A 22,441-nucleotide genomic window follows, 5' to 3' on the forward strand; every position below is an offset into this window, starting at 1 on the left:
GGGTCTGGGAGGGCCACATGCACCACTGTCACCACGTGCTCATGCTCGGCCCTTGTGGCCCCCGTCCTGGCATTGCCTTCTCACCTAGGAAGCTCTGTGAGTGGCACCTGCAGAGCCTGGGGCCAGCTGTTCTGCCCACCATGACCGGGACTCTGCAGCTGGCGCGGTCTGCCCTGCGCTTGCTGAGCAGCGTGCCTGGTGGGGTGCGCCCACCGCAGCTTCAGGGCAGGGCCTCTGTCCTGGGTGCAGCTGGTGATGCCCAGCTCTGGCCTGCGGGTGCAGCCTGTGCACCTCAGGACAGATGCCCAGGAGGGGCTGCGACTGGTGGCTGGTCACATCCGGTCTTGTTTCTTTTTCTTTTGCAGGGCTGGGGCGGGAACCAGGGCCTGGGTGCGTGGGCAAGGGCTCAGTACTGGGCTGCACTGGCCCACTTGTCTGAGTCACCAGGGTGGACGCTGGCTGCCTGGCTCTGTGCTGTCCTGGGCTTGTCTTAGTCCCCAGCCCCAGCTGCACCTGCTCCAGACCCAGTGCAGAGCCCAGACCCTGGATGTGGCCCACTGTCGACCAAGGACAGTGTCCTGGGGTCAGGTCAGGGAGGGCTGCCCCCCGTGGGCCAGCTGCTCTCTGGAGGCCAGGGCTCCCCTGCTCCTCCCCTCCTGTGCTAGCTGCCCCCCTTCTGCCCTCCGCAGCCGGCTGGGCAGCATCAGTGCACAGGGGCTCGAGTCCTCTTCTCCACTGTAGCCACCTCCTGCCCGTGGGGTCCAACTCAAAGGAGCCCCATGGGGCTCTGCTTGGGCTCTGGGTTCCTCCCTCCCAGGGCAGGCCTCAGCCCTGGATCTGTGTTCCCGCTCCCCTGGACATGACCTCAACCAGGCAGCCACAAGTCCAAATCCGAGCCCCAGGGCTCCCGTGTCCAGTCGACACAGTCTGGGACAGGGGGCATCTCCTGCGGTCCTCTTCTCCCTGGTGCTCCTCGGAAGATTCCCTGCCTCCTGCCTCCCCTCTCCTGCACCCTGCTTGTCCTGGCCAAGCCCCACCAGCCCTCCCGGGGCAGCAAGGGGTCCCCAGACCAGTGTCTGTCCAGCCCACTGGGCTACCAGGTCCCGCACTCCAGGGGCCACAGCAGAGAGGCTTCTTTCAGAATGAGCCCCGAACCATCCCCTGGGCCCAGAGGTGGGCCAGACTCGCTAGCTGCACCTCCAAGGGCTGTGACCCCCCTCGGCCTTGGCCACAGCCCAGCTCAAGCCTCCGTGTCTGACAGCAGCTCTTGAGCCAGGGGTGTTAAACAGGCAGGCTTTATTCCACAACCCCACACAGAAGCCACCAGAGAGCTGCCCAGGAGACACCACGGATGTCCGAGACCCCACGGGGTCTCCTGGACAGGCACACGGGGGCCTCCAGGACACCGTGGGCAGTGTACTGGTGGGTATGGATCCATCAACAGCTTCCCAGTCGGAGGTTGTGGGGAGAGGGGAGGTGGGACCACTGGCCACCAGATGGGACCCTCCATCTTCTTGGGCTGAGCCTCTGGGGCATGTCACCAGGCCTGGGGCAGAGCCTGGGCCCCTGGGTCCCCCTGATTTGGTAGATTTCTGCAGATCACAGTCCCAGGTGGCCAGCTGGATGATGGAGAGTTCCTGGTAAGAGGACTTGGGTGTGGAGGGTCTCGTGGCTGGAGGAACATGGTGCCAGGCCCCCTAGGACCTCCCACACTGGCCGTGAGAATCCTCAGGAAGTTTTTTCCATGGAAAACGGAGGCAACCAGCTTGCTGAAGCAAACATCCAAAGTGGGAAGTCCCCCGGCTGAGATGGGGGACAGGTCCAGGGATGACACCCCCACCACCGGGCAAACGCAGGCGCCGACCCCGGGCTCACCGAGCGACAGAGGGTGGACAAAGTGCCCAGGACTCTCAGAGTGCCCTCAACCACAGTGCTCAGGCCAAGTTACCCTTTGACCTTTCTCCTCCAGCGTCTGGCTAAAAATTCACGGGGTTAACGTCCCTTAAGAACACGCAAGGTGGCTCCTGCTGCAGTTAGGCCAGGCTGAGCTCTGCTGAGCTGCCCATCGAGCTGTGCAGCCAGCAGCAATCATTAAACGGTCGGTCCCCCCAGCCCATGCACTGCTGGGCTGACCCCGGCCAGACCCGCAGCCTCGCCCACCCACGCCCCCTCACACTTCTCCTTGAAGAGCAAAAGGGCCCACACCTTTCCCTCAGGGGCCGTTGGTCCAGGACAGCCAGCAGTGTGGGGTGGGCAGCGGGGACCATTCCAAGGAGACCAGCCGGCAGCTCGCGCTCTGTCTCCCGCCTCGCGACAGAGGGAGCATAGCAACTCGGCCTCCCACGCCTGGGCCTTGGACTCTCCACAGGGCCGTGCAGGTCAGGCAAGTCCTGAGCCAGGTCTGCCCCAGGCCACAGTCCATGCCCCACCACCATGTCCACATGAGGGACAGTGCATAAGGTGGCCAGGCCTGAGAAGGGGCACGTGTCAGGAACACGTAAACACATACATTTTCACACATATGTGCAATAAGCACACGTATACATACAGGAATGTGCACAGGCACACACTGGTGAGTTGTGTACAGGTGTATACAATTCACATACACTTAGGTGCATATGTACAAATATCTGTGTGCACAATACACAGGCCCACATACACCCATATACACGTAACCCACACCATACAGACACATTTTACACCCAAACACACACACCTGCATATGCATGTGCACACATATCTGCACACACAATGTTCATGTTCACCTGCATGTGTGTGCACAACTTGTATCCACAGACATATACACACCTTCATGCACACACACATATGCTCACACATAAACATTTACACGTGTGTAAAACGTGTGCTTATGCACACATACAGGCATGCATACACTACCATGTGTGTACACACAAACATGCGCTTGGGTATATATACATGCACAACATACACGTATTCACAATATACTCACACACTCAGACACACACGTGTTTATATGCATTCTAGCATACACACCACACACTTTGCACCTGTACAAGTGTGTACCCCTGCATGTATGCATGAACACACGTGGACAACACATATGTACACACCCATGCATTCAGGCACACGCACACTGCAGCCCTGCCACCTCAAGGGTCCTGTGGCTCCTTTCCTCCCGACACTATCGGCTGCAGACTCTGGGCTGGGCCCACTCAGGACTTGAGTTCTCCGTTCACAGAGGCTGTGGACAGTGTGCTGACCAGCCCTTGCTGGTCACCTGGCCTCCGCCAATGGTTTCTGACGATCTTGTAGAAGGCAATGCAGGGAATGGTGAGGCACGGCACTCCAGCCACAATGGCCACCACGGCGTACACCCAGCCTGGGTAGGCCACCTGCTGGGACTGGGGAAACTTGTCCTGCAGGAGGGACACACAGGGTGAGCAACCCAGAAGGCAAAGGCACTCTGACCCCACCGTGCTCGCCTGCTGCTCGGGGGCAGGGGGACCCCCGCCTTCCTCCAGCACTGCCTCCCCCAGCCCATGGGGAACTTGGCAGCTGCCCCTGTTGCCGGCTGGGCACTCACGTAGCTAGGGTCCCAGATGTTGTACGTGAGCTCTTTGTTGACCTGGATCACGAAGTAGAAGAAGAAGATGACCAACATGATTATGGGGCTGACCACTCTCCACATGAGCTGCCAGAAGATGTTGGGCTTGTGGCCAATCATGAATTCGATGTCCCGGTTGAACCTGCAGCAGGGCAGGAGGGGTGACCTCCATGAGTCCACCAGGATGCAGTTTATCGAGGCCCCAGGCTGTCCAGTCCTGCTGCCTGGACGTTACATGTCCTGGAGGCCTGCATCCCTCAGCAAAGCTCCACCCTGTGTGCAGGCAAAGCTCTGCCTCTTGTCGGGGGAGACCCTGGCCAGCGGAGCCACCTGCCAGCCCATGTGCCCAGAGGCCTCACTGCCTGGGATGCCATCACCAGCTCTGAGGCAGGCTGGCTGTCAGAGGTTCCTGTCCTCGCCACGTGCTGGTGACCACAGAGGGCCAGTGCTCCAGGGGAGCAGAGCAGGTGCAGCTGTGAGACTTGTCCCCTCCGCTCCTCCTGACACATGTACAGGGTCAGCCCTGAGGCTGGACAGTGCCCATCATGACCTGCCCTAAGGCTTGAAACTGTCCTATGCCCAGCTTTCTGCACAAAGGGTTTACTGTCCTTAGAAATCAGGATGGACAGGCGGAACGTAGGCGTGAGCCTGCCTGGGGTCTCTGAGACTTGGTCTCGGGCCCGCTGGGGGCCCTGGAAGCCCAGCCCTGCAGCCCGTCCACCTGGCACCTGCCTCTCCTACCATCCACAGACCCGGAGGCAGCATAGCTCAGTCTGCATGTCCTTCACAGCCACCAAGCTGGGGTGTATGGCTAATTCCACAGGCTCTGCTTAAAACACCCTTGTGACTTTGAAACCCCCTGTGGCGACCTGGTCTTCCTCAGCCTGGCCCTGATGCCCTTGGCTGCTGCAGCCTGGTCCCCACGCAGGCTAACGAAGCCCTGTCCATGTACCCTGTGGACTGCTGTGTGTCATGATTCAGAACAGGTCTCCCAAAGCAGGAGCCCCAGCAGAGGGTGGCACTTGCTGAACTTGGCCACCCACAAGGGCCCTGCCTCCCGCAGTCCTGTGCAGCAGTGGGGGATGATGAAGAGAGGCAGGGCAGGTGTGCAGCCAAGGGCCTGTGGGTCCAGGGGGGCCGCCCTGCCTGCCCGCCCTGCCTGTCCGTGTCGGGCTCTGGCTGGCTGCAAGAGCCTCCTCTGCCCTGAGAAGGCTGGAGTACTGCTCCCCACACAGCAGGAGCGTCCCTGGCCGTGGACACTGCTGAGGGCCAGGCTTGACTGAGCAGGAAGCTCCTACTGCTCTCAGATGCTGCCCCATCCTGTGATTTTGTGCCTGCCCTTGAGCCCCAGGGGCATTTCAGGGTCCCCAATGGAGGGTCTTGCTCATGCAGTGTGCCCAGGCTGAGCTGCGACTCCCTGGTGGCTGCTGCTGCGTTTCCTCTCCCAGCACTGTCACCACGCATGGGTCCGCGCACTGCTGCTCAGCCCTGTTTGCACAGTGACGTCTAGTGTCATCGGGAGCTGGAGGGCTTGCACTGCTTCCAAATGGGAATCAAGGTGCCACCTCCGCCAAGCTAAGCCCCATGCTCCTGCCTCTCTCGGTCCATGCAGCAAGGCCAGGACCATGTGAGGCCTGCTCCCCTGAAGGCTATCGACACTCGGGCCACATGGCAGCAGAGGCCTGAGCCGCGGCACCCTGTCTCCCCTGAGCCCAGCAGGAACTCTCCTGGACTGAGCTCATCTGTTAGATGCGGCTGTCCCCGGTGCACCACCTCCGGCCTACCTGTCCACGCCGTACACGTAGACAACAGCAAACATCTCACAGAAGGCGATGATCAGCAGGGGAATGGAGCCAGCGTAGCTGTCCATCAGGGACAGCCAGTACTGGCCGGAGTTCAGCGTGAAGACGAAGGCGATGAGGTACATGCCCAAGCAGATGACGCCTGAGGGATGGTGGGCGCAGAGCCATGGTCATGGGGCCGGACCCGCCAAGGAGGGTCTCCCCTGAGGGCGCCACCCCCTGGGTGCCCACACACCTGTGAGCAGCTCCTTGGGCCACTTTTTGGGGATAAGCCTGAGGTCCTGCAGGGGCACAACCACACCCTCCATGTTGCCGAACATGGAGGAGAGGCCCAGGCAGAAGAGCATGAGGAAGAAGAGCACCGACCACAGCGGGGACACTGGCATCCTGGTGATGGCCTCGGTGAAGACGATGAAGGCCAGGCCCGTGCCCTCCACACCCTGCACAGTGGCATATGGTCACAGGCCACACCGGGCTCCTGGTGACCTGTGTTCCCCAGGCCCACGCCAAGCAAGGGCTGGGCACTCGGGGTCATCTGGTGAAATGGGTCCATCTGTCTTCTGGGCCCAGCTTGCTTTTTAAAAAGCTTAACTATGCGTTATGACCGGTGGGTGGGTCCCACCTCCCAGCAGCGGTCAGAACCCTCTGTTGCCAGGATGACAGTCATGGCCACTAGGGGCGTCTGCAGGGGGCTCTCCCTGTGCTGGGCTCAGAGGGCTGCAAACAGGCCCGTGAGCGAGTCACAGGCACACACCCTGATAGTGCTCTGAAGTCAGCGGGCAAGGCACAGGTGGGCCCTGCGGGTACGCGCCGAGGCCATGCCACTGTCCCGGAGGCCAGCTGTCCGGGCAGTGGAATCAGGAGAGAAACCTTGGCTCAACCAGGAGCCATCCTCTGGAAGTCAGTGGGACACCAGTGAGCCTCAGGACCCCTCTGTCCTAGCTAGCCACTAGCTCTGTGACTCCTGCTCCCAATGTGACCTTTTAACCAGTGGCCACAGCAATAGCTACAGTGCCAGGCCCTGAAAATGACCTGCTCCTCCAAAGCACAGGCTGGCTTCCAACTGGAAAACTGCAAGGTCAGACGCAGTCACCTTGGGCCACCAGATGGAGAGCAGTAGATTTCCCTAGGTGTTAAAATGTTGTTCACAAGCTCCATTACTAAGGTTTCCCCGGCTTCCTGATGGCTGAGGGTCAACCAGACAGAAGTGTGGTGCTGGCCGCCTGGTAACTCTCCATCTTTACAGAAGGAGCCTGCAGGGAGCCCTAGGTGTTCAAAGTCAGGGACTGGGGCTGGCGCAGAGTGGGCTCCACGTGGCCGGAGGGGCTCTGAGCCGCGTGGATCCCCCCAGGACCCACCTCGGAGAGGAAGGAGTTCATGTCGCAGTTCTGGAAGCTCAGCTGCGCGTAGGCGACGGGGTCCGTGGTGTTGCACCAGCGCTGCATGTCTGCGAAGTTCTCCTGGGTCACGTTGCCCTCGGGCAGGTCGAACCCGTTGATGAGGGTCAGGATGTTCCTGCAGGAGAGAGGGGGCTGATGCGTGCCCCGATGGCCCCCGGGGGTGTGTGGGTGGAAGGGGTGGGCACAGCCCTGGAGGGGCCCACAGGGCCCTGTGGGAGCATGGGCGGTGGTGGGGATGCACTCACGTGCTGAAGCAGTCGTCGTAGCGCTCGGTGGCGCGGAAGCCGATGATGGAGTAGACCACGGTGGCCGCGTACACGGACGTGAAGCCGTTGATGATGGACACGATCACAGAGTCCATCTCACAGTTGTTGCTGTGGACGAGAGTGGTGCCTGCAGGCCCGGCATGGCTGGTGTGTGGGCGAGGACGCACCCGCCCAGAGTTGGGCAGTGTGGAGGCCCACCATGTCCAGTCCTGAGGCTGCGCCCTGCCCTGGGTAGGGAGCAGCTGAGCCCACTGTCCTCTGGTGTGTGGGCATTTCAGACTCAAGAGTGGCCCAAGGGCTGGGTCTCAGCCCCAAGCACAAGGCTGGTGGACCTCACTCTTGACCTTCTTACCACGTTAGGAGGCCACACACCTTCCCCCACGGGCGGCTCTGGACCCCCAAAGCCTGGGGACGCCTGGACGAGCTTCACCGCTGGGCCCAGGGATCTCTGTGCTCCAATCCCAGCCCGGGCAGGGGACAGTCGGCTCACAGGAAGGGCAGGCCTGGGCCTCCACCCCAGCAGGCAAGGCCCACGTCCTCTGGCAATGGCAGGCCAGGGCCTTCCCTGCCCACACCTCCTTGCCTCAGACCCTAGTGTGATGGGTGGCTTGGTTTGGGTGGTAGGTTCTTACTTGGAATTTCGAGAGGGATTCACTTCACAGATGCCAGGACTGGGCGGACCCCAGGCCTGGGTGGACCCCCTCCCAGGGGGGAAGGAGGAGCTGGAAGGCTCTGTCTGGGACTTGTCCTCTGAGCCCTGGGCCTCCGTGACATGATGGATGTCACCATGGTGCAGCAGGGGAGGTCCCGGCAGGGGTCCCCCGCTGGAGTTGTAGTCTGTGGAGGGTCTGCAGGGTTCGTGCTGCCCCAGGTGGCTTGAGGGCCATAGAGCTGTGTAGTCCTGGCCCCAGAGGAGTGGGAGGTGTGGCCACCTGCGGCCTCAGCTTAGGGCCCCTCAGGACTGTGAACTTCCTCCCTGTCCTCACAACCGCAGTGACCTCACTCAGCCTCCGGCTGAGGCCTCCACACTGACCGTCCAGCCCCCTGGACCCCTGGGGTCTCTGCTTTCGCCTAAGGACTCCCAGTCGCTGTGACACCTGAAGGCTCGCCACTGAGCACGTGCTGACCCCCAGCAGACCGCACCAGCTCCCCTCCCTCCAGATGCTTCTGTCAAAGGCAGAGTGGCTGGGTGTGGTGGCCACTCCCAGATCCTGAGGCAAGAGGACGGTAAGTTCAAGGTCAACCTGTGCAACTGAGAGAGGCCCTTTCAAACTAAATAAAAAGGGCTGGTGGCGTAGCTCAGTGGGTGATCACCCTGCGTTCAACCCCAGTACCAGCGGTGGCATCCATAACCCAGTAATAAAGAAAGAAGGGCTGTGGAGACCAGAGGCACACGTGGGCCGGTTCAGCCCCGGGTCCCAGGGCCCCCAGGCAGCATGTGAGCCATCAGGGCTGCAGATGTGTCCACAGGGGGCACCGCCCTGCACCACTGGGAGGGCCCTGCGCAGAGGAACTGAGGGGCCTGGGCGCCTGCACGTCTGGCCGAGCGCAGAGCGGGCAGTGGCCAGGCGACGGGCAGAGCACCGCCCAGCAGTGCCGCCCCTAAGGGTCCACACCTGTGTGCTGGTGCTCACAGCAGCCAAGAAGTGGAAACAGCCCGATGTCCCGGCTAACAAGTGGACAGACAGGCAGGCTGTGCACTGTCCACCACCACCCAGTCAGCCAGGCCAGGAAGGAGGCGGGGTGCCCGCTTCACAGGGAGCTCCATGCAGCCCGAGCAGCACAGCCAGGCCAGAAAGCCACCAGGGCTGGCCCCAGGGACTTGGGAGTGACCGCTCGGGGGTCGGGTATCTCTGGTGAGCTGAGAACGTCTGGTCCTGGAGGGGCTGCTGCCCGCTGTGGGGTCCTCAGCGCTGAGCGGGGCACCGGCGTGAACTGTGTGGAGGTGAAGTGTCTGAAGGCGGTGGAGCTCCGCCTGGCTCCCCTGCGGTGGGCCTGTGTCCGCTTCCACCCACGCCCCACTGCTCCAGAGGGGGCTCTCTGAAGCCCGGGACCCGGCCCACGCGGTGACACTGAACACAGAGTCTTCGGTCGAGCTAAGGGCAGCACTGCCCCACTCTACCTGCTCCATGGCTGCTACCTGGTGCCCCTCCTGCAGTGCCCGGAAGCCCTCTGTCCGTGCTGACCCTGGCCGCCTACCAGCCCTGCCTCCCCGATCACCATGCCCTCCTGTCAGTCCCTCCTTCCCAGAAGGCACCCCTGCCTGCCTGGCCTCTGTGCCACCTCTGTTCAACCTCGGCTGCCTGGCCAAGCCTGCAGGTCCACCTGCCCCCAGAAGGCCATCCTGCCCCCCCCCCCCGCTGCCTCCTTCCCGCCCCCACCTCCGCTCATCAGCACAGACACATTTGCTGATCGCTGGGCTCAACCACGGCCCACCAGGCTTCACCCAGGATGGCCCTGTCACACAGTAGGTGCTTGTCCCCCCAACCCACCATGAGTCACTGAGATGGCCCTAATGCACAGTAGGTGCTTGTCCCCCCAACCCACCATGAGTCACTGAGATGGTCCTAATGCACAGTAGGTGCTTGTCCCCCCACCCATCATGGGTCACTGAGATGGCCCTGTCACACAGTAGGTGCTTGTCCCCCCATCCACTGTGGGTCACTGAGATGGCCCTGTCACACAATATGTGCTTGTCCCCCCCACCCACAGGTCAGCAAGGATGACCCCGATGCACAGTAGGTACTTGTCCCACTCACCCACCACAGTTCACTGAGGATGGCTCTGACACACAGTAGGTGCTTGTGTCCCCACCCACTGAGGACCACTGGGGTAATCCACGGTAGGTGCTCCACAGCACCCCCTGTGTTTCTCCTGGGGACTGCCTGGCCTCTGAATCCTGGGCCCTCTCCTGGGGCTCTCAGGGAGGCTCTGCCTGCAGGATCCCACCAGGGTCTGGGGTGCCAAGGAGTGAGCAGGTAGCGCGTGGGTGTGGAGGTGGGGACTGAGGAGAGGGAGCACACAGAGACCAAGCAGCGGAGCTCATTGGGGCCCGGCTCAAGGAACACCCGGGGCATTCCCTTCCAGGTGCCCAGCCAGTGGGCTGTGAAGGGGGCCGGGCTTTGCCAAGCACCTCTGTTCTCCCTTCTCATGCTCACAACAGAACTGCACTTGGTCAGCGGGAAACAGGCCCTCCGTGCCCGCTCTGCGGAACCCGCCTGCCCCACACTCACTGCACAGAGTTGTAGCTGGAGAAGGAGATGAGACCTCCAAAGGCCAGCGAGAAGGAGTAGAACACCTGGGCGCCCGCGTCCAGCCAGGTGGTGGGGTTGGCCAGCTCCGTGACCTGCTCCGACAGAGACCACGGCTCACCCGCCAGGCCCAGAACAAAGGAGGGTGGCCGGGGAGGAGACCTGAGCCTCCGCGGTGGGTCAGGGAGGGAGGCCGCCTGGGCTGGTGGTGACTGGTGGTCAGGATGGACGCTGTCCACCACAGGGAGCAGCTGGTTCCTCCCCTGACTGGGGCCACTATTCTACACAGAGGGGCAACCTCAAGCTAACCAGTGCCCCCACCCTGCACAGCCGCAGGAGGGCCTGCAAACAGGACTCCCGCTGGGCCCTGGTTGACCCTCCTAGACTTGGGACTGGCCAGGTTGCAGCTGGCCAGCAGGCCTGGGAGCTGGTCTTGAGGCCAGGAGGACACAGAGTCGGGGAGGGCCTGCCCCAGCATGGACCTCCCCAGAGGATCTGGAGAGGGTGGACAGCAGGAACTCACGTTGGGCGTGAACAGGAAGACGATGCCGTTGGTGGCACCCTTCAGCGTCAGGCCGCGAATGAGGAAGATGGTCAGCACAATGTAGGGCAGCGTGGAGGTGATGTAGACAGCCTGCATGGGCAGAGGGCACACGGGTCAGGCCGGGACGAAGGCAGGGCTGGCAGGCGGGAAGCCTTCCCAGCCGAGGATGGTGGCCCCTCTCCGTCTTCCGCTAGGCCTGGTGTCACTTAATGCTTCCACCCAGGGAGATGGGATAACTCTGCGTGCAGAGCACAGTGCGGGGCTGGACCCTGGGCCTCGTGATGCTGGGCCAGCTCCACGCCGGGCTGTGCCTCAGCCTGCGTGGGACGATTCAAGAGCCTGTCTTGAGAGCATCTTGGCCAGCACGTGTGGCAAACCTGGGGCAGAGGCCTCCCCAGAGGACATTGGGACCAGGTGAGGTGGTCAGTGGCTCAGGTGTGGGCCCCGTTCCCGGAGGCAGCAGCCTGGACACACCCATACCTTCCCGGTGGTCTCAATGCCACGGATGGTGCACACGTACAGCACGCTCCAGGCACAGGTCAGGGAGAGCAGGACCCACCACTGGATGGAGCCCGAGTCGCTGATGGAGGTGGAGATGTTGAGGGTCTCTCGGTACCAGAAGTAGTCCACGGAGGAGCTCTTGGCACACTCCTCCACGTAGCCTGCGAGGGCAAGCCAGGCGCACACCTCAGGGCTGGGCCACCAGGGGGAGACACGTGGGAGAAGGGCCACCAAGGCCCCTCATGTGCCCGGAGGCATGAGCGTGTTGGGGACACGCGCCTGCCTGTGGCATGTGCTGCTTCTTGCTGCCCCAGCTCCTGGGGGCACACGCTCAGCAGGCAGGAGGTTGGGGTCTTGGATGCCCTGGCCAGGTCCACACCCGTGACTGCCCTGCTCTCAGGGCTCACAGAGCCACACCCAAGAGGGAAGACTCCGGCCCAAGAGCAGCGGGGGTGCCGTAGGAGGGACCTGAGCCTTTCCGACCCTGCAGGCCCCCGAGTGAGGGATCCTGGAAGGGCCAGGGTTGGGGAACACGCACAGGCACCCGTGGTGGAGACATGGCGGGGCCATAGGTGTGAAGGAGTTGGTCCTCTGGACATCCCACCAGGCCTGCCTGGAGCCTGGAGCCCCAGCAGTTCCCGGGTCCCTGTCCGTGGGCCCTGAAGGCTCTGGTTTCTAAGTGACCTGTGGCTCCAAGGCGCTGTTTCAACAACCAGGTCCGTAGCACCTGGGTGGCCATGCACGGAGCGTGGCCCTGTGCCTTCTAGGAGGTCCCGTCACTCCCACGGGGCCAGGTGGGGGGTCACTGGCTCTGGCCAGCCTCACCTGTGCCGTTCCCGTTGAGCGGGCACTCGCTCCACGGCAGGGGCTCCTGGAAGGAGTTGAAGAAGTACCACATGACCAGGGCGATGATGGTGTTGTAGTACAGACCCACCATGAAGGACACAAACATGGAGGCGATGCCTGCAGGAAGGGGTGGCTGAGGCCGAGGGCAGCTGCCCCCGCGGAGGGCCTCCCGACAGGACACTCAACAGCCTGAGGGGCAGGAGCAGTCCCCCAGGCCCACCCACACCAGGGGCAGGCGGGCAGGGAAGGCTGTCTGTCGAGCTCCTGGGGGAGTGCTCCAGTGCCTGGGACCATGGGGCAGGACCACAAGGGTGTCATGTGTGCACTTGGCTGAAGTGTGAGAGGGAACAGAATGTGTGTGTGAGAGGGAGTGGGGGACCGATGGGGACGGGAGGGACGGGGGACAGATGGGGACGGGAGGGACGGGGGACTGACGGGTACAGGAGGGCTGGGAGAGGCAAGGGCTGGGGGAAGGAGCTCTGGATTCCAGGGCAGGGTGTGGGTAGTGGCGCTGGTTGGGCCTCAGGCCTCAGGGCAGGCCCCACCTGGACTCAGAGTCCCTTTCCTAGTGGACCCTGACCCTTTCTCCCCAAGCTCAAGAATTTTTTGGTGCCTACCCATGTCCTGAGGTCCCAGTGAACTGTGGACCTCTTGGTGAGAACACGCTAGGGCCACCCCTGGGTCAGAGTTTGTAAATGAGTGACCACACCTGGGGCTGGGGTCAGTGCTGGGGGACTCCTCGCTGAGTATGTGGAAGTAGGCCGAGAGCAGGCAGCTAGTGCCCTCTGCTGGCCTACTCTGGGCAGGCAGGGGTCATTCTGCTGTCCTCTGCGTCTAGAGCCTCCTGGGGACCAGGAGCGTCCAGTGCTGACCCTGCCATCTACACTCTGGAGGCTCCAGCCGAGGGTTTCTGAAGGCCTCTGAGAGGGGTGACCCTGGGATCCCTCTCCACCTGGGGACACTTGGAGGGCCCTGCTCCAGTCCCTGGCCCAGGAGGGGCCACACCAGACACGCACCTACGCCCTTGAGGGCCGGGTGGATGGAGCTCCACACGCCCACACTGCCCTTCCGCAGCCGCTGACCGATGGCGAACTCCAGGTAGAGCAGGGGCATGCCCTCCACCACCAGCAGGATGAGGAACGGGATCATGAAGGCCCCTGCAAGGGCAGAGCAGGCGTCAGGACGCAGGCCTGCAGGGGCCCTGGGGACGTGCCCAGGGACAGTGCTGCAGAGCTGTGTCCTGACTGTGAGACAGAGCACCAAGGTGGGTGGGCAGGGTGGACCTGAGCCGAGATGGAGCAGTGAGTCACGACCAGGGTCGGGGTGGACGGCCTGCTCCAGAAGGGCCACTGGGAAGCAGGCATTCCCACCCTCCCACAGACCGACCGGCTCCACCTGTCCACCGGGGGTGTGGTCGCCGGACCAGGCATGCCGCTGCCGCTGGGAACACCGAACACCTGTGCTGTGGGGACTCCTAACCAGGGCCGTCGGCCCCCAGAGCTCTGCGAACAGGCCATCTGCCCCAAGGGGCCCTTGCCAGCCCCTGCTGATGTCCAGCCTGCACCCGTGCTGCAAGTGGGCTTCCAGCAGCACCTGGGAGCTAGTGAAGGTGTCCAGGGAGCTGGGCAGAGGGGGTCACTGAACCGCTGGGGAGATGAGGACAGCGTGGGAAGAGTGTGGGAGGAGCAGCAGGCGCCAGCCTGGGCTACAGAGGCACTGGGTGTGCTCAGCAGGGTCTGTGAGGGGGCTCAGGGGCCCTGCAGTGGGCGTGGACCCTGTTGATTTTTACCTGCTTGCCCCCGGGCCCAGTGAGAACAGGATGCAGCACCACCCTGGGGCTGGGGCTGAGCCGGCCTGCCCCTGAACCAGGATGCTACCCTCATTACCAAATTGTCCCCACCTGAGAGGAGAATGGAAAGCCTCCCCCCCCAACCTCCCCCCAGGGGCCCTCTCAGGCAGGGAGCAGCTGGATTGTGCTTAGGACACTACTCACAGCCCAAGCACAGCCTCAGAGCCAAACACAATGCTGCCTGAGACCAGGTGTGAGCCAGCCCCGAGGCCACTTCCCTGAACGCTGGGCACCAGCATTGACCTGCGACTGTCCTGCCAGGTCCCCTGGCGTCATGTACAGCTAAAGAATGACAGATGTGAGCCACCCACCCTCAAAAGCTGCCCTCCTTGGCCTGGTGTCCTAGGCACAGGTGACAAGACCCACCCCAGAAGGACACCCCAGATCCCAACATCTGGCCAGAACACCCCCTGGGAGCAGCCTGGGCCTTCTGGGCAGAGCCAGGCCCCTGTCAGGCAGGGACAGCATCCTCCAGACTGACAGATGGACAGTGAGACAATGAGAGGCAGAGCAAGGCTTCCCTCGGTTCCAATGAGGCCCTTGGGGGTCCCTGCTGCGGTCAGGCCCAGCGAGGGAACAGAGAGTGGTGGGGCCCCAGCTGCAGTGTGGTCAGCAGCGTCTTGGCATGGGGGCGCCTGGGGCTCCTGGGGTCCTGGCTCAGGACAACCCAGCCTAGGAAGCAAGCCCTTAGCACCTCTGGGAGGGCCAGGTGGGTCCTCGGCCCCTGGGGGTCTCCAGCAAGGCCTTTGAAATGTCCTTTGAAACCAAGCCAGGAGGGGCCCTTCTGTCCTCCTGCGCCTCCCATGGGTGCTGGCGCCCAGGAGGGAGGGGCTGTGTTGAGTCTCCTGCAGGACGGCTGTGTGGGTCCAAAGGTCCCGGGAGACCCGGCCTCCTGGTGCTGCCTGGAACCCTCCGCTCACTGGAGCACACTCAGAAGCCAGGTGGCAGGACAGACAGACAGGGAAGTGCTGGGGATCGCGCTGCCTGGAGGGAGCCACACCCCCTTCTGCAGGGTAAGTGCTCCAGCTTGCTGAGCGGAGGACAGGATCCACAGAGGACAGGACCCACGGAGGACAGGACCCACAGAGGACAGGACCCACGGAGGACAGGACCCACAGAGGAAAGGACTCACGGAGGACAGGACCCACGGAGGACAGGACCCACAGGGACAGGATCCACGAGGACAGGACCCACAGAGGAAAGGACTCACGGAGGACAGGACTCACGGAGGACAGGACCCACGGAGGACAGGACCCACGGAGGAGAGGACCCACGGAGGACAGGACCCACGGAGGAGAGGACCCACGGAGGACAGGACCCACGGAGGACAGGACCCACAGAGGACAGGACCCACGGAGGAGAGGACCCACAGAGGACAGGACTCACGGAGGACAGGACCCACAGGGACAGGACCCACGAGGACAGGACCCACGGAGGAGAGGACCCACAGAGGACAGGACTCACGGAGGACAGGACCCACAGGGACAGGACCCACGAGGACAGGACCCACGGAAGAGAGGACCCACAGAGGACAGGACCCACAGAGGAAAGGACTCACGGAGGACAGGACCCACGGAGGAGAGGACCCACGGAGGACAGGACCCACGGAGGACAGGACCCACGGAAGAGAGGACCCACAGAGGACAGGACCCACGGAGGAGAGGACCCACGGAGGACAGGACCCACGGAGGACAGGACCCACGGAGGACAGGACCCACGGAAGAGAGGACCCACGGAGGACAGGACCCACGGAGGAGAGGACCCACGGAGGACAGGACCCACGGAGGACAGGACCCATGGAGGACAGGACTCACGGAGGACAGGACCCACAGGGACAGGACCCACGGAGGACAGGACCCACGGAGGACAGGACCCACGGAGGAGAGGACCCACGAGGACAGGACCCACGGAGGACAGGACCCACGGAGGACAGGACCCACAGGGACAGGACCCACAGGGACAGGACCCACGGAGGACAGGACCCACGGAGGACAGGACCCACAGAGGACAGGACCCACGGAGGAGAGGACCCACAGAGGACAGGACTCACGGAGGACAGGACCCACAGGGACAGGACCCACGAGGACAGGACCCACGGAGGACAGGACCCACGGAGGTCGGGACCCACAGAGGACAGGACCCACGAGGACAGGATCCACGGAGGACAGGACCCACAGAGGACAGGACCCATGAGTACAGGACCCACGGAGGAGAGGACTCACGGAGGACAGGACCCACAGGGACAGGACCCACGAGGACAGGACCCACGGAGGACAGGACCCACAGAGGACAGGACCCATGAGTACAGGACCCACGGAGGAGAGGACTCACGGAGGACAGGACCCACAGGGACAGGACCCACGGAGGACAGGACCCACGAGGACAGGATCCACAGAGGACAGGACCCACGGAGGACAGGACCCACAGGGACAGGACCCACAGGGACAGGACCCACAGAGGACAGGATCCACAGAGGTCAGGACTCACGGAGGACAGGACCCACAGGGACAGGACCCACAGAGGACAGGACCCACAGAGGACAGGACCCACGGAGGAGAGGACCCACAGAGGACAGGACTCACGGAGGACAGGACCCACAGGGACAGGACCCACGAGGACAGGACCCACGGAGGACAGGACCCACGGAGGTCGGGACCCACAGAGGACAGGACCCACGAGGACAGGATCCACGGAGGACAGGACCCACAGAGGACAGGACCCATGAGTACAGGACCCACGGAGGAGAGGACTCACGGAGGACAGGACCCACAGGGACAGGACCCACGAGGACAGGACCCACGGAGGACAGGACCCACAGAGGACAGGACCCATGAGTACAGGACCCACGGAGGAGAGGACTCACGGAGGACAGGACCCACAGGGACAGGACCCACAGAGGACAGGACCCATGAGGACAGGATCCACAGAGGACAGGACCCACGGAGGACAGGACCCACAGGGACAGGACCCACAGGGACAGGACCCACAGAGGACAGGATCCACAGAGGTCAGGACTCACGGAGGACAGGACCCACAGGGACAGGACCCACAGAGGACAGGACCCACAGGGACAGGACCCACAGAGGACAGGACCCACGGAGGACAGGACCCACGGAGGAGAGGACCCACAGGGACAGGACCCACAGAGGACAGGACCCACGAGGACAGGATCCACAGAGGACAGGACCCACAGAGGACAGGACCCATGAGTACAGGACCCACGGAGGAGAGGACTCACGGAGGACCGGACCCACAGGGACAGGACCCACAGAGCCAGCCATTGGAGGCAGCCCGTGGACTAGAGCGGGGCAGGCTGGGCTTGCTGGTGTGCAGAGCCAGGTACTCCCCTGCCCTCCTGCCAAAGCCTCACATCCCCAGGAGCCTGCAGAGGGGACCCTGTGTCCCCTGGGTCCTTTCAGCTGTTTCCTTGAAGGCGGAATGCAGACAGAGCCTCACCTACAGGGCTTCTCTGCCAGCCCCCGCGTCCAGAGACACAGCCAGGCTAGCTCCTTCAGGCCAGGTGCTGGGTTATTGGACCTGGTCAGCACAGGGCAGAGTAACCCAGGGGCACAGGTCTCATGGTGACCTGTGCTTACTATCTCTGCAGCTGTTGGAGAGCCTGGATGTAAGGTGGCCTCCAAAGCCCGGGAGGTGACCAGGTGTCCCCACACAAGAGGACAGGGGCAGCTTGTCCAGGGACTAGGGGAGAAGGGCTTGCTGGTGTCCTCAGGACCACCCTAGACCCTGGGCTTCCCAGGACCTCTCTGCCTGCCTGGAGCCCAGGCCCTGCAGGGAAGCAGGTGCCCAGGACACTCTGCCCAGGGATCCCAGCCTGTGACAGAGCCTGCACAGCCCCTTCCCCATCTGTCCTCCAAGGGTCAGACCCCGTGGTCCTCAGAGGGAAGTGTTAGGACCCAAAGCCCCGCAATCTCCAGGCTAACCCTAACCCCGAGGAGCTGGAGCCCTTCAGATTTCCCCCAAATCCCTGGGCTCACAGGAGGCCCTTTTGAGAGACCCTGAAACAAAGTGCTGTGGGTCAGCCTCAGACCCACCGATGCTCTCCCAGGTGGACACCGGTCAGCCCTGGCCTCCATGGGCATCATGGTCCGCTCCCCCTGTGGCACCTGCATGGCCCCCTGCCTGTCCTCCCCTCTGCCCTGAGTGGAGAGGAGGTCCCAGGCCTGCGTATCTGCAGGCAGCTCTGGCTCCCTTTAGCACCAAGTACTGCAGGGTCCTGGGGCGGGGAGGGGACTTTGGCGGAAGGCTGAGCTGAATTCTGGGAAGCCAGTGTGGAGAAGGGACCTGGGGACTGTCAGCACCTGGCCTGCTGGGAGGCCCCACCCTAGCCCCAGGGCACCTACCTGCCCCAAGTGGGACAGGCGGCTGGACCAGAGACACCAGAGAGTTCACCTGCACAGCGCAGCCTGCGCAATTTGGAGGGCAAAGCTGACCCAGGAGTGCCACCCGCTGCTCCCTGGACACTTCCCTCAGAGCCGTGAGGCTGCACGACCAGTCAGTGAGAGAGAACCTGAGCCACGCCTCATGGCACGCGGGGTACCCGCGGAGCCTGTTCCTGCAGTCAGGCGGGGCCTGCCCAGACTCCCGGGCCTTCAGGACTCCGAATTGTAATGGAGCCCAAGGCTGCCCACAAGAGGGGCAGCAGCCTCCCAGGGCTGGGGCCAGGGAACAGGCCATCAGGAGCATGACCTCCATGCTGGCCACTGGCCCCCTGAGCTTCCTGCAAGCAGCAGGAACCACCCGGAGCTGGACAAGGGGCCAGCCCAGCTCAGGCCCACACCAGGAGTGGGGAAAGGGGGTTGCCTGTGGAAGGCCAGGCCCTGGAGCGGCCCCGCCAAGGCTCGTGGGTTGAAGGCAGGGCCCCACTGTGGGCCTTCGGGCTGTGCCTCCAGAGCCCGGCTTGGAGTCCAGCAGTATGTGCCTCTGGTCACCCTCTCCCAGTCCATGGGGTCTTAGGGGCCCAGTACCCAAGCCTTCCATCCTCAGGGGAGGAGGCTCCACCTGGAGGAGCTGCCCGTCCCTGTCTCTAGCCGCTGCGAGACCGTCTTTGAACCCACAGCTACACTGGGCTGAACAGGTGGGTCTCCCCAGGAGACTAGGGGTGGGGACATCTTCAGGCCTCTCAGCTCTCTGAAGGGCGTACTGGGGGTCCAGCAGGGATGGCCGTCTGTGACCTCCGGCATCTGGGTTGTTTGCTCCTGGCCTTGCAGTCTGTCTGGCCTCAGCCTTCACCTGGGCCTCAAGCCTCCCCCCACCCGCCGGGCCCTGGCCACCCTACCTCCTCCGTGGCTCTGGCACAGGTAGGGGAAGCGCCACACGTTGCCGAGGCCCACGCAGAAGCCCACACAGGTGAGCATGTACTGGGTCTTGTTGTCCCACTGGGGCCGGGAGCTGGCCTCCTTCTTCTCGATGCTCTCCAGCTCATCCAGGGAAGGGATCCGGTCCTCCAGGCCCGGGTTGGGCAGCACGAGCCTCACCATGGTGGTCACTGAGCTGGGCCTGGCACGCGCAGGCACGACGGGAGCCAGAGGGCAAGTGGCGGAGGCTGGGAGCCCAGTGCTTTATAGGGAACCTTTGGCACCTCACCCGAGCACCTGGGTGGAAGGAGGCGTCAGCAGATCAGCAGGGTGCGTCTCAGCTGCAGTTAATGCCTTATCTGCCCATCCCAGGGCCCTGGAGCCACCCCCTGCTGCAGACAGGAGGCCCCGGCTGGCCGCCCCTCCCCTGTGCAAACACAGACATCGTGGGGGGAGTGCAGCCCCAGGCCAGGGCCAGGCCTGCTCCCTGGGAAGAGGGGCCCGAGGCAAATAGATGGTATCTGCTGGCCCTGCCTGGCCCCGGAGGATACTGGTCCTCTGGGTCCTTGGAGCAGCGGCATCTCCTCCCTGCAGGAAGCTGGGCAGGTCTCCTGTCAGCCCCTTCCAAGTCAGGCTGTCCTCTGGACATTGCTGACCCCAGTCCAGGGGAGGGGGGAAAGCCCTGTGCCGGTACTGGACATTGCCTGTGGTGGGAGGGCTGTGTGGCTCGGGTCCCTCCCGGCGGAGCCCTGGGAGGGCGGCCCTGCCTGTGCGGCCCGCAGCCTCTTTCCTCTAGGGCACTGTGCGGCTGCATTGTGCCCGGGCAGTGCCGGGCTGCGGCACCCCTGCTCCCCGCTGGGGCGCCAAGGTACTGCGCCAGGGTTCATCTGTGCCAAGACTGGAGCGGAGTGGGGGTGGTGGCAGGAGCTCGGGTGGGGACGCCTCCAAGCTGGGCCCTGCCCATCTGGCCCCATGGCCCCTCTCCCCTCAGGAGCCACCTGGGCTCCAAGACCCCCACTGGGCCTCCCTGAGGTGACCCTGGTCCTCTCCCCAAGCCCATGTCCTGGCTACTTTATTTCTCCAGCAGCCAGCCCCGCTGCAGGAGGAGCCCCCAAGCCAGACTCGGTCCCACCCTCCACCTGGCTCCATCTCGGGGCGAGGGCATCCCTTGGGGTCAGCAAGCTCAGGCTGGCCTTTGCCCATGTGGGGTGCTCAGAGGGTGGGGGCCAGAGACGAGGCTTGCCCCTGAGAGCATCTGGCTTCCAGGGTATCAGAGCCAAGGGAGGGCGGGGCTCTGGAAGAGGCTGCAGAGAGACAGAGACCGTCAGAGACAGGGAGGGGGAGACGGAGGGGCAGAGAGGTAGAGACAGAGACACAGGGAGGCAGAGACAGAGACAGAGACCGTCAGAGACAGGGAGGGGGAGACGGAGGGGCAGAGAGGTAGAGACAGAGACACAGGGAGGCAGAGACAGAGACAGAGACCGTCAGAGACAGGGAGGGGGAGACGGAGGGGCAGAGAGGTAGAGACAGAGACACAGGGAGGCAGAGACAGAGACCGTCAGAGACAGGGAGGGGGAGATGGAGGGGCAGAGAGGTAGAGACAGAGACACAGGGAGGCAGAGACAGAGACAGAGACAGTCAGAGACAGGGAGGGGGAGACGGAGGGGCAGAGAGGTAGAGACAGAGACAGAGACCGTCAGAGACAGGGAGGGGGAGACGGAGGGGCAGAGAGGTAGAGACAGAGACACAGGGAGGCAGAGACAGAGACAGAGACAGTCAGAGACAGGGAGGGGGAGACGGAGGGGCAGAGAGGTAGAGACAGAGACACAGGGAGGCAGAGACAGAGACAGAGACAGTCAGAGACAGGGAGGGGGAGACGGAGGGGCAGAGAGGTAGAAACAGAGACCCAGGAGGCACAGACAGAGACAGAGACAGTCAGAGACAGGGAGGGGGAGACGGAGGGGCAGAGAGGTAGAGACAGAGACACAGGGAGGCAGAGACAGAGGCAGAGACAGAGACAGTCAGAGACAGGGAGGGGGAGACGGAGGGGCAGAGAGGTAGAGACAGAGACACAGGGAGGTAGAGACAGAGACAGAGACAGTCAGAGACAGGGAGGGGGAGACGGAGGGGCAGAGAGGTAGAGACAGAGACACAGGGAGGCAGAGACAGAGACAGAGACAGTCAGAGACAGGGAGGGGGAGACGGAGGGGCAGAGAGGTAGAAACAGAGACCCAGGAGGCACAGACAGAGACAGAGACAGTCAGAGACAGGGAGGGGGAGACGGAGGGGCAGAGAGGTAGAGACAGAGACACAGGGAGGCAGAGACAGAGGCAGAGACAGAGACAGTCAGAGACAGGGAGGGGGAGATGGAGGGGCAGAGAGGTAGAGACAGAGACACAGGCAGACAGAGACAGAGACAGAAACAGTCAGACAGAGACAGACAGGGAGGTGGAGACGGAGGGGCAGAGAGGTAGAGACAGAGACACAGGGAGGCAGAGACAGAGACAGAGACAGTCAGAGACAGGGAGGTGGAGATGGAGGGGCAGAGAGGTAGAGACAGAGACACAGGGAGGTAGAGACAGAGACACAGGGAGGCAGAGACAGAGACCGTCAGAGACAGGGAGGGGGAGATGGAGGGGCAGAGAGGTAGAGACAGAGACACAGGGAGGCAGAGACAGAGACAGAGACAGTCAGAGACAGGGAGGTGGAGATGGAGGGGCAGAGAGGTAGAGACAGAGACACAGGGAGGCAGAGACAGAGGCAGAGACAGAGACAGTCAGAGACAGGGAGGGGGAGATGGAGGGGCAGAGAGGTAGAGACAGAGACACAGGCAGACAGAGACAGAGACAGAAACAGTCAGACAGAGACAGACAGGGAGGTGGAGACGGAGGGGCAGAGAGGTAGAGACAGAGACACAGGAGGCACAGACAGAGACAGAGTTACAGAGGCAGAGACAGAGACACTGAGAGGTAGACATAGAGACAGAGGCAGACAGAGATAGAGGTAGAGACAAGCAGAGATAGAGAGACGGAGGCAGAGAGACAGAGATATAGAGGGATAGAGGTAGAGACAGAAGCAGTG

The 22,441-nt window shown here is 63.1% G+C and overlaps 1 protein-coding gene across 1 annotated transcript; it reads right to left on the reverse strand.

Moving 5' to 3' along the window:
- Positions 1-1,279: 1,279 nt before the first annotated feature.
- Slc6a19 (solute carrier family 6 member 19) lies at positions 1,280-19,620 on the reverse strand. Its single transcript, XM_046430415.2, has 12 exons — positions 19,342-19,620; positions 13,213-13,353; positions 12,176-12,313; positions 11,330-11,511; positions 10,829-10,939; positions 10,288-10,400; positions 7,034-7,162; positions 6,747-6,903; positions 5,624-5,828; positions 5,371-5,530; positions 3,566-3,728; positions 1,280-3,398 (listed from the first exon to the last, which is right to left on the reverse strand). Exons 1-12 carry the CDS (start codon positions 19,541-19,543, stop codon positions 3,195-3,197), a joined length of 1,905 nt encoding a protein of 634 aa, XP_046286371.1. The 5' UTR covers positions 19,544-19,620; the 3' UTR covers positions 1,280-3,194.
- Positions 19,621-22,441: the final 2,821 nt, after the last annotated feature.

The sequence above is a fragment of the Marmota monax genome, unplaced genomic scaffold (genome assembly GCF_021218885.2).
Source record: "Marmota monax isolate L192 unplaced genomic scaffold, Marmota_monax_Labrador192_F-V1.1 WCK01_AAM20220418_F8-fsc00082, whole genome shotgun sequence".
NCBI classification, from domain to species: Eukaryota; Metazoa; Chordata; class Mammalia; order Rodentia; family Sciuridae; genus Marmota; species Marmota monax.

What these genes read in the sequence shown, in the direction of transcription:
- Slc6a19 (XM_046430415.2), bottom strand. Translation starts at nt 19,543, where the DNA reads ATGGTGAGGCTCGTGCTGCCCAACCCGGGCCTGGAGGACCGGATCCCT. An exon ending in TCTTCCTGTTCACGCCCAAC is followed by an intron (nt 10,401 to 10,828) that starts GTGAGTTCCTGC and finishes CTGTCGGAGCAG; the next exon opens with GTCACGGAGCTGGCCAACCC. An exon ending in TACGTGTACGGCGTGGACAG is followed by an intron (nt 3,729 to 5,370) that starts GTAGGCCGGAGG and finishes GCCCTGCTGCAG; the next exon opens with GTTCAACCGGGACATCGAAT.